Here is a 12,122-nt window from a genome sequence, read left to right as displayed (position 1 = left end):
CACAAGAATCTTCCAAAACCTCATCACCAATATTTTATTTCTTGTTACTGTTAAGTTTGTACTTAACAATGGACTTAAACTACAATTACAGTACAGCAGTAGAGCACATTACTTTAAAAATGCAATTTAAAAATTCTAGATTCCTATTGTCCTATCCACCTGTAATACTCCATAAAGCATTTTACCTTTATGTCAGGTCACCATATTCCAATAGATGTCACCATATCAAAATCTTAATCAGATACCAGTCTTTCCTTACTTTCCTTTCCCACTTTGCAAAAGATTTAGACTTTTATTCACACCACCACATATTTCATACAAATTAAGTAGTCCATCCAAGACTTTTTTTTTGTTTTACATAAAGAAGCAATCTGTGTCCTCCCCAAACCATGAAAAGAAAACTGCAAGTTTTACTACTCAGCTGAAAACAGAGGTCATTCTCCCTTGTAATACAGAAATACTTGGGAATAATCTAGACATCTTATTTTTTTCTTTTTTCACTCAAAAGCAGCAAGCAACAATTAGAACAATTTAAGGCCTTGGGTGATGCTTTGATTTTGATGACACCCATTCCATGGGTTAATTTCATTTATTGCAAACAAGATCATATATAATCATCATATGCAAATTTCATAACTACAAACTCATACAGCCTGGAGAGTTGCTGAGAAAGTCTCTAATTTGACTTCCTGCTCAGAGCAGGGCCATCACTAAATGCAGAGTGGGTGGCTAAGGCTTTGTCCAGATCAGTCTTGCAAAACTTCAAGGATGAAGCTTTCACAACATGCCTGGCAAGCCTCTTCTGCTCCTAATTGTCCTCAAGGTGAGAAGTGTTCCAATTTATGAGCATGGCCTCTAATTGTCCTACCAAGCATCTTTGTCTCCAGCTTTTGCTTATTTCCTTGCTGATACTGGAATTAACACTGCTTTTAGGGTGCCTCCAAAGCCCTTCTCCAAATTTGAAAAGCCCAGATTCCTCAGCCTCTCCTTACAGGTCATATATTCCTGTCTCCCCAAGCTATTTTAGTGGCCCTCCTTCCCATGCTCCATTCAAATTTATTAACCAGGGATTCCAAAATTGCAGGGTGTTTATTGGACTCAGTTTTATGATTTCTGAGGAAAGGTGGATAATCTCCTCTTTGGATCTACTGGCTGCAATCCTGTTGGTCCAGGTCAATATGCTGGTAGGTTTCATTGCTGTTAGGGCACACCACTCATTCAGCTACTGTCAACCAAGACCTTTTAAGCTGTGCAGCTCCTCAGACAGTCAGTCCCCATCCTGTACCTGTGCAGAAGATTAGTCCATTCCAGGTACAAGACTTGGCCTTTCTTCATGCTGAGGCTGAGAAATTCCTGCTGGCCCCTTCCTTTATCCTATCTAGGGCTGTCTGCATGTCAGCACTGCCCCAAAGAATATTGACTGCACCCTCAAATCTGTTATCATCTGCAAAGTTGTTGAGGATGAATTTTTTTCTCCAGCAGATCAGCATTGAACACCACACAATGTTCATGTTCATCAAAAGTCTCTTCTATCTATTCTATAAGTAAGTTCCTCCTTCTATTGTTTGCTCTCTGTATACTTACCTGTGGAAGAAAATTTGGACGAGGAGTAAGTCTGGGAGGAGGGATGAACTGCGGCACTTTTATGGGCTGAGGCGTAGCCTGAACCTGCTGTAAGAACATGAGAAAGCTCAGTAAGAGGTAAGAGGAAAATTTAGCTTTGAAGTTTTTCACCAAAATCCTGAATGTACTTTCAGACCTGATGTCCTCAGTTTTCACTCTGTAAATAATTTTTCATAGCAAAAGGTTCCTCACTAGAAATGTATTAAGGACAGAACCAAACTTTACTTTCTAGATCCTACACACCTTGCTTCATAAATTGCAGGCATATTTCCTTTTAGTTCAGCTGTACTAACTAGTGTACTTTGCAATCTAAAACCATTTCATTTGATAATAATAAAAACTCGTATTTGTTTTGATCATTAAAAAATGACATTCCAACGGACAGAAAATAGTAACACTTTGATGTCCAGCTATATGAACTATGGTTTTTTCATAGTGACACACAGAAGAATGAGAGAACATCTCATGCAAACAGTGAAGATCTGGAGGTTATAACTCTTTTAGCAATATTAATGACACTATGAGCGGCTCTAAATACACAATTTGAATTTTTCAAAAATAGGCCATTCATTTGAAACAATTAGAATCTGATTTTAAGGAAACCTAAGTACTTCCCTGAAACTGTAACTGAAATAAGCTGCATGTAGCTGCCACATGATTAACCCCTGAATAGCACTACCAGTTACCATGAGTACCTGGAGAGATGCTCTGAAATTGATGTCAATTATTATTTTATACCCTCCTATACTTCTGTCCACCCACGTAAGACTGCAATTTTCTTCAAAAAGGTCTTGTACTGATTAATTAGTACTCAGGAAAATATTCTGATATTTTTGATGAAATTTGCTACAGAAACATAAATCATGGACTAGTTTTAAAACAGAATTACCTCCTCAAATCAAAGTTATTCAGCAAGGAAATGAAGCACAGACACAAAGAACAGATGACAGTGGTATAACGGATGACACAAGAAAAGAGAACAGTAGAAAAATCTCTACTCAAATAGTCTTCTCTATTCTGATCACAAACATATGCCTCATTAGGAAGCAAAATTACTTCCATCTGCATTAAACAGTATTTTAATAAATATAGATAAATCAGATTTATGTTTAATAAAGCCATAGCTTTTACTTCAGAAGTAAAATTTCCCTATCATGTTGTTACATAATACCTGGTTTCCAGACCACGAAGCCTACATAATCCAGTTCTGAAATACTGGTTCTTTTATTTCTAGGTGGCTAACTATTCTGGAAAAGACTGTATGATGTAGCCAAAGCACAAAATTTATATTTCCAAAATACATGTTTCTAAAAACAGATGCTGTTTATACATTTGAAAACGTGCTGAGTGAAGACATGGTAGTGGGCAAACTTAAGGGATGTGTCTAATACCAGAGACTTTATCATGCAAAGGGAACAAGAGATTGAGTCAAAAAACTCTAAGATGAAGACCCAAACTGATCAAATGAAGAAAGTCTGACATCTCCTTTGCCTAAGAAAAGAGTAGGAATCCTGCAGAGCACAGCCATACAGACTCAATAAGGGCAAAATAATCATTACTGCCCCATGACTACAGTTACTAACAGGGGAAACTACACAGAGGTGATGACATCACTGATTTAATCCTATAAAGCAAAACAGTAATAACAACCCACATGGAAAGAAGATCTTTTTCTTATAGAGTATCACTTTAGCAATGTCAGCTAGTGAAGACTCACACCATGTCCCTACTATCCTCCTTTCTGTGAGAAACCCTGACTGGTTTTTTTTTTCCAATAGCCCTCTTGTTAACCAAACCCACACATATCTGCAGGGCAAACACATTAAACGCTTACCAAAGTTACTGTGTTTTTTGTCACTATTTGGACTGCCTCAGCTCCTGGCCCAGTGACCTTATTTGTTGTCTGGAGGTTGACTGGTGCATTCTGCGCATCAGTGCTGAGGACTGCTTTCTGATTGTTGTTGATAGCAGTAACCATGGCAATGGTAGGTCTCTGACCCACAACAGAGGCAGGCATGGTCGCAGTTGCTGCTTTCAAGACGAGAGGTAGTGTCTTAGTGGTGATCATAGAAGCTGTAGTTACAGTTTTCTAAGGGAAACAGAAAATACACTGTAAGAGACAGAGACACTCCGTATCAGACAGGACGTGGGTTGGTTAGTCAGAAACAATAGACAGCATGAGAAAGAAAAGGCAGCTCTGAGCCTATCTACCTGCTGTTCAGACAAGCACATTATCTTATGCCTCTGAAAATTGGATAGCTAGAAAGCATTCTCATTTGAGGTACCTGTTCGGTCTGCTTTAATAACCTGCAGCACTGCAGATTGAATCAAAACAAATTCCTGAGAATATTAAAATTAAGTGTTAGCAGTGGCATATGCATTTTGGATCTTTTAGTTTCATATTACTTCCAAACATGCACTGTCAATATCAAGCATAAAAGGTGGAGGTTTATGAAACATAGCAGCAAACTAGCTTCTCACTGAGTAAAACTCCTATTTTCAAATGGAAACTGTAGTTACAGTGATCCTCACCATCAGAGGAAGAGGGGGGGGGAAACATTCGTAAGTTGGTTTCTTTAAAAACAAAAATATTTATTTTTAATTTGGGCATCCCAGTCTCAGCTTTAGCAATACATACAATTACCTTGCACTGAACTTTCTTTCCTAAGAGTATCAGTAGGGTTGTCCTGAAGTTGTAAGAGCTGGCTCTTAGTCTGCCCAGCTGCATGCAATTAAGTTTAACTTCTGTGGCATGGGCTAGTTTTGGAATATGTATTTGACACCATGATTACTCTTGGCCTGTTTTAAAAAGAGTGGGTTGGAATTATTTAACACCAGCATTTATCTGAAATGCCTGATTATATCATGCCCAAAATTCCAAAGTTGAAGCAACTATTATTTCACAGTTTTGTTTTAAAATGTACTGTCTTCCAAGATGCTAAGGCAAATGGATATTACAAATCTCATTCAAAAAGCAGCAAGGTGAGAGTCTCCATATAAAACCAGAACACGATGCAAACAGAAAACTCATGACAACTGACAATCAACAGAATGGCAAATGATCTTTTTTCTTTTCACTTGTAAAAAAATCCATTTTTTGGTGTAAAAAATCCATTGCACCAATGGCACTGCATCTTCAAAACTTAAGTGGCATGATCAAATGCTCTTAGTACTATATAACCACCATTCCCTCCTGATGTCAGCTCTATGTTCTACAAAGGAAAAAATGGAAAACCAGGGATCAGGCAGTATTTGTGTTCTGAACATACCTGATTTAAACTACTTGACTTTAATCATACAAGACCTTTATCTTTTTTCTAATAAAATATTTCCAGTTGAATTCTTCAGTCTTTTCACCAATACTGTTCCCATAAACAAAAACACAGTTTACCTTCCCACATCTAATTTTGTAATAATTAAACTATGTCCCCTAATTTGTTAATTATGCACAAGTGTGAAAAAATTCACTGTATAATGCCAAATCAAGGAATAATTTATACTTCAGTTTTATACATTAATGAAAAATCCAGACATAATTAAATTTTCCTTGTTGCAACACAACTTTCTTAACTTTTTATCTGAGCTCTAATGAGCTTATCGACCTCTGCTGCACCTCTGCCGCACCTTCCCCAAAGCAAAAGGCTCCATTCCCATAATGAGTAACATTATTCAAGCTTTTCCAATGGGATGTAACATGGCATCATTTTCACAACCATTACATTCAACCATAAACGTTTGAAAGAAAGATGTAATCAATCATGTAATACAAGACTGTGACTCTTCCAAGGGGTTCTATTAACTCTGCAAGTACTCAGAGTACAGTTTCAGTCAGAAGATCACAGAGCTTGAATATCCCTGTTACTTTGCTGAGCATTAATTAGATGGCTTATTCTAAAAAGTAGTCAATGCATTAATTCATACTGAAGTGGCATTCATAGTAAATCTGCATTATTGCACATGATATTGCAATAATATGACCTTTTAGCAGGCTTGTTGCTTATGAAAATTTTAAAAGACCTTACTGGACAGATTATATGTATTAAAATGCCACTGTTAATTATGGCATATATACCTTAATTCCTCAATTTGATTACTCTGAAAACAATTACTGAAAGCATTCTCTGTACTGACATAGCCTTGAAAAATGTGTTATTTACAAATACAGGCAGGAACAAACTTCATAGAGAGACAAAATATTTTACTTTGCTGAAAGAGATCGAGACACAGTAAGACAGAGGCACAACCTTACATGCAAAATGTACAGAAACAAGTGAGGATACTTCACTATTTTACCCACATAAATAAAAACAGGAAAATGTTAAAGATAAAAGCTGGCTTATTTATCCAAGGGACAGGACAACCTGCCTCCCAATTTGTAATTACTTTCCAAGCACTAGTGTACCAGTGGTAGGAAGAAGAGTGTAGCAGTTTTTTGACTGTTTCACTAGAGGGCTCTTTAACTTTGAACAAAACCTCTATTTTTACAACCCAGGAGATGACCTGGAAGTTAATGAATGAATGCAAAGTGTAGAATACTGAGAAACACATGAAACTGTTTGCTCTCATGTTTCCTGACTGAGAAACAGAGATCACTGATACAACAGTGATCCATTGTTTGCCTATAAATACTTTAGGACATAGTAATATTTTATTCTTTGTTCCATTTTAGCTTTGATATTGATGTTGCTGCTCAAAACGCATTTTCCTTAGTTAGGTTTGTTTCATTTCCTCAATAAACTTTTCTCAAAAATACAATTAGCTAAGCTTCACAAACACATTTAGAGTGCATCCAAATCAATTTGCTGAGTTAACAACAGAAGTAACAGCCCAACCATTTCTCTCTTCTCTGTTTTCAGAAAATGGGAAGATGAAAATCACAACTGATCAAAGCTGTGGGTGTGATTCACTGCAATGTGCATAAAGCAAACTTCATGGGTGAATTCTGCCATCTGCCTATCCAGGTAAACAGGAGCTCCCCATGCATCAACAGGAAAAAAAGACTTCATATCCACTTCTTTTTACAGAACACCTCCCTGCATTTTCTAGTTATTTTATTAGCACATTTTTGTGAATTCAAATAACGGAACAAGAGAAACTTGAAATTCCCCTCTTAAACAAACCACTTTCTCTGTTGAGTTCTGGGATTATGTCTCTAATCCTATACCAAACTGAAATTCAGTTCACCTTCCCAATAAAGACCCTATTTTCTAAAACTTGAACTCTGCAATTAACGCTGTATAGTGTATAGATTTAGACAAATCCTTGAAAACTCAGGTATTATTTAGTATTACTTACATCTGTTTAAGAACAAAGCAGAAAGAAGAAAGAACTGTTTTCTTGCATTTTATTCACATTTGTAGAGGGCATTTTGTTAGTAATTTAAAAATAAAGGGTTTTAATCATATACCTCATACAGTGTGTGTAAAGTATTTACTGTTTCTTGAGACCTACTAGGTATGGTCAGACTCATTCATGCACCGAGGGAAAAGACAGAGTCATTTGCTAAACTTTCAGTTATTTTTAAGAAAGGTGACCCTGCCACCCTTCTTTTCTGTGGGGTTATGATTCAACTTTTAAACAGCTTTTTAAACCCAGATTGGAGATTTTTGCCAAAAAAAAAAAAAAAATAAATCCAGAAGACCATTATCTGCATATGCATAGAAGAAGAAATTCATATTGGTACACTAGCAGGCATAAGTGAAAGTCTGCAGTCTTCTCTCTGTGCTTTTCCTTTTTTTAATTTTCAGTGACCTTCACCTTAAGTAAGAAAAAAAAAAAATTGTAGCTTTTTACCTGTGATCCTATCACGTTTGGAGAGGGTGCCGTGGACTGTTGCTGCTGTTGATGGTGATGTTGCTGTAGCTGTTGTAGTGGTTGTGGCTGTGGTGTCTGTAGTTTGTTTTCTGACTGTGCCAATGGCTGTATTTGAAATTTACTGTCTGGCTGTTCCTGCTTCACTATCAAATTCTTTCGAAGCTGTTCCACCACTCTTTTCTACCAGATAAACAAAATCATAAACAGAAATGATGACAGTTATTTAGCTGCACATACTAGAGAAAATAATAATACCTAAAGATACATTTATTTAGTGTAAATATGGAACTGCACAGAAGCTTAGTGGGATTTCTCTCTTTGAAATTTTAAGTATTGGTGTTATCTAATAAGCACAGTGTAAAATTTGCCACAGAGGAGTATTACAGCCCAGCAGGGTGACTTCACTGGTCTTGCGGAAACCCACTGACCAAAATTTGGCCTATTCACAAACCACTGCAAGACCTCAGTAACCTGTATTTACATGATTCTACGTACTTTGACTCCTTCAAACACGCACCACTCTTAAACAGCGACAAGAAAGAACTTTGGGTTAAAGCCTCCCAGCTGACTTCAAGGCAATAGGCATGTCATTTTGTACCAGGCATTGAAAATGAGTGAGAGACAGCCAATTTGAGTACAAAGTGGGCACCAGGAAGGGCATGGATGCATGGTCCTTCTGTTCAATATTATTGTCAACTGAAAAACAAATAGAGAGGGCTACCCACACAGGAAGAAAATTGCACAGATCTATTTCTTTCAGCTTAGGGACTTTCTATTACATTTTAGCTTCCATTGAAGTTTGATATTATTTTTAAAAGAGGTTTCTTCTCCTGGTAGGCATCGTGCATCTTTAGATGGTAACAGGATTTAAGAGCAGACCAGGTGACTCGCAGTATAAGATACATGTCATCTGCATGGATAATAAGGGCTCACAATTTCTGTTCATATTATACTTTAGTGTGGACAACAGTGAAAACACTGTGACTTTTTTGCCTTCTGCTGGCATGACCAAAAATGAACCTTTTTACCTACACTCTAGCCACCCCCGAATCTGAACAGCTTTAAAAAGATTTAGCTATATACCTAAGCCCCCTTGATCAAGATCATATGCATGTTCCCAAGCGATTACACAACAAGGCTGCCTTTGGAAGAGGACAATGAAGCCAACAGGCATGGGACAGGCTGAACCAAGAAAGCTCTGGTGGAAACAGCAATGGTCAGGGAACCTCTACCAGAGCCAGGTGCTGACAGTGGGTTGCCCCAAGAAGTTAAAAATAACACAACCATTTTGACAATACCAAATGCTTTGATTTTTTTGTTTTGTTTTGAAGCATTAGCATCCAGACACAGTATAGTACAGATGGAGGAAAAAAAAAAAAAAAAATCCAGCTATTTACTACAACTGGAAGAATATTTTTCTCAAATTTCATTCACACATGGTTATGAAATTCTAAGCTAAAAAAATATGTTTTTTTCATTTGTGGATATACAGTAGACTTATGATTTTAAGTATCTTGCTTATGATGAGCTAAAACAGCATGATGCCTCACACAGTAAGTGCATACCTCTAGCCCAGAAGAAGATAACAAAAGGGCAGACTCCCAAATTGGCAGATTTGAAAACTGGAACTTTAAAAAGCCAAATAAAATCCACAAGCAACAAACCCCCCATCCCTGTTTCATAATGTCAAAATGTGTGAGCTCACATGATTGACCTTTTAGCAAAAGACTGAATTCAGTGACTTGAAGGTATAGAAGAAGGACTGCCTGGCTTCTACAAAACCCACAGCACTGGCTGAGGATGCCTGCTCAGCTCTGACAGGAGAAACACAGGCCCAGTCTGGCTGAAAATTCAGGGAGTTAGTAAAGGACAGCAGCCTGAAGGAACTATTTTACCCTGCATCCAGCGAAGTGCTAAAAGCTGTTAAAGCCAAAAAGCTATAAATTGTTTGTTCCCTTCTGAAACAAGGATAAAATAATAGAAGTGCAGAAGGCATTTCCCTAATTCTGATACTTCACAAAGTTTTAAATGTCCTGTGTCTATCAGCTTGCTCATACACATAATAACTGAACAATGATTTAAAATTGCTTTCTGAAAAGATCAACCATGTTAACATGCAAATCAAAGTGCAGCGTCAGCAAGCATATACAAGAGCTGAAAACACATTTCCGAAGAGTAACCCAAGGGGAAGGAGAGAAGGCAGCAAAGTAGGAGAGGAAATAATGCAATGTACTTATAGAATACCTGCCAAAAAATGGACTGCACATATGCTGCACAGGAGGCTAAAGAATTACCATACCCGGCATGAACAGGAAGGGAGTTTTTGTTTTCCACAGCTGCCAGTATGAAATTCAGGGATAATGATACTCTTCTACTGATTCCCTGGCTGGAGGAAATCAGCAGCAATGGCCCAAGCATGAATTCCCATCTTGTTCTTTACAATTGGAGGAACATCAGTGAAAGGATTTAAAAAAAAAAAAAAAAAAAGTGTCGGGGGGAGAGGCAGTCTGAGGACTCCTCTGCCATACTGCTACAGCAGGACAAGAGCCAGCGAGGAGAGCAGGGGAGCAGGAGCAAGGTGAGTCACATGGCATTCACACACTGCCTGTTCCACCCCCAAGCCTGAACCATGGCCTGCAGAGATGAGGTAAAACAGGACAGAAGCACTATTTGTATCAGTGCCTTGTGCAAAAACTGAGGCTCAGCATATTTGGAGCAAGATGGATAATGTGAGTGGAAAAACGCCGTTGCTCTGGAAGTCTACGCTACCCTGTTGGAGGCTGCTGAGAGCTGCCTGGCAGCAGCATATCTTGCCATCCATATCCATTATGCAGATATTAAATTGGAAGAAACATCTAATGCTTTTAAGATTCAGAGAGTAAAACTGAAGTTTGTACTGCATGCCAATTGCTTATGCAGTTTAATAAGCTGCTTCTACCAACTGTCAGTAAAAATACCACATTGAAACTACAGAAATCATTTTACTCTCTGCAAGACTGTTGGGATTATCTGTTTGTTCGTAATTATCAAGTGAGACACTCTGAACAACATATTTCAAAGTCCATAGCTGAATTAACAAAACCAGACGAGTCTCTCAGGGTTGCACCTACACAAGAACTCAGCAGATCTCCCATCCTCAGCGCTACCCTCTGCATGGCTCAGCCCACGCCGCTGGTCTGACTCCACACGCAGCGCTCGGCTCCTCCGGCATCCTGCTGGAAGTGCTGCTCTGCAGCCACACAAGCGCCCAGCACGTGTCTGTCTGCAGCTACCTTAGCAGAGCCTCCTTCAGCAGGGGATTAAACGGGAGGATGCTATGAGAGAAACTCTTGTTTACTGCCAGACTTCATTAGCACTGCATTTTAAAATTGTTCCTCAGTTATTTGACTGTTCTTAATCAATTTTAAAGACCGTTTGTGCCGCAAAAAGTATGGTCTGTATGACTGAGATTTGCCAAGGCTGATATCAAGTCCTAGCTGCATGTCTTAGAAACTGAATGCTCTATGCATTGTACCACAAAATTTTTAAGAAATATTCCTAATTCTTTAAATGTAATCGTTGCCATTTTTCCTTCCCACTTCTCTTTAAGAATATTTAATTTAATTCTTACTGACAACTTGAACGTTTTAAATTGAGATTAACTCAATCATAAACACATCATCATGCACACAACATAAGTTTTCTGCATGTCTTAAAGCTCTAGTTCTCATATTCCTAGAATAGTTTCTTTTCCTGACATAATATGAATGTATGAAAAGCATTTGTCTCTCAAATTTACTGAACCTTCCACAAAACTGAATGCCAATTCTCTCTTTACATTGACGATGTGAAAGAATTTAATAATCTCATCCTTTCTTCCAAACTGTATTCTACCCAAAAAAGGAACTGCCAGCCCTATGCGACAGTTACTATCAGACTACTTCCAAACCCATTTGTCGAACAGTGCCCCGTAAGCACACTACATCATCTCAGAGCTTGCTGTCTTGACATCTTTATCACTAATCTCATCAGGAACTGTTCACACCACTGAGTTCAGAGCCCAAGACATCTTATATGACCCTTCCTTAAAGTTAATAATTGCAATCAATATTGTGACATTTTGCTATACCACTTTCTCATTCATGCCACAGGCCAGATCCTAACATAGCATTGGAAGATTATTTTGGTTTGATTAAGCAGAAAATAGATCTTCTTGATCGTGTATCTGTGCCAAAAGACATCCCTGTGCTCATATAAAAACTACCATGAATATGTTGTTATAGGACAAGCAAAGTATTTGGAGCAAACTTAAAACAAAATACGGTTTAAGGTTTTTATCCTTATTAGCTACACATTATTTCCATTTTAATCAGTCAATCAAGCAAAAAATAGTTCTCTGAGTACACCTCTCTTTTAAATACTAGATCCCTGGTTGTATTTGGTGACACATTTTCCTCTTCTTTCAGGAAACATGTTCAGAAAAACATCCATATCTAAAGAAAGGTCTGCTTTTAAACTTCAAAAATCAGTAAAAAATAAAACATAAAGTTACTTTAAAAGCAAGAGAGCAAACTAGTGTACTAAATAACCTTGCAATGCATACATTTCATACCACAAAACCAAAGCTGATGTGGTTTGAAATGCTCAGCTGCCTGCCAGTGACACTCTTTCCTGCTTTCCCAATCTCAGTAAGTCAGCTATTATGG

The 12,122-nt window shown here is 37.8% G+C and overlaps 1 protein-coding gene across 5 annotated transcripts in view; it reads right to left on the bottom strand.

Moving 5' to 3' along the window:
- PHF21A (PHD finger protein 21A) overlaps positions 1 to 12,122 on the bottom strand; it is a 125,705-nt gene that overhangs the window by 19,548 nt on the left and 94,035 nt on the right. For all 5 annotated transcript variants that reach the window (XM_088057518.1, XM_014251976.2, XM_005522463.3 and 2 more), the window contains 3 exons: positions 7,417 to 7,617; positions 3,458 to 3,712; positions 1,585 to 1,671 (listed from right to left, as the gene is read on the bottom strand). In XM_088057518.1, coding sequence (XP_087913644.1) covers positions 1,585 to 1,671; positions 3,458 to 3,712; positions 7,417 to 7,617 — 543 coding nt within the window. The remainder of the gene's footprint in view (positions 1 to 1,584; positions 1,672 to 3,457; positions 3,713 to 7,416; positions 7,618 to 12,122) is intronic.

This window comes from Pseudopodoces humilis, chromosome 7 (assembly GCF_049639895.1).
Source record: "Pseudopodoces humilis isolate 2021_Gansu_Grassland_sample_001 chromosome 7, ASM4963989v1, whole genome shotgun sequence".
In the NCBI taxonomy this organism is placed as follows: domain Eukaryota; kingdom Metazoa; phylum Chordata; class Aves; order Passeriformes; family Paridae; genus Pseudopodoces; species Pseudopodoces humilis.
This window is presented reverse-complemented; position numbering and strand designations above follow the sequence as displayed.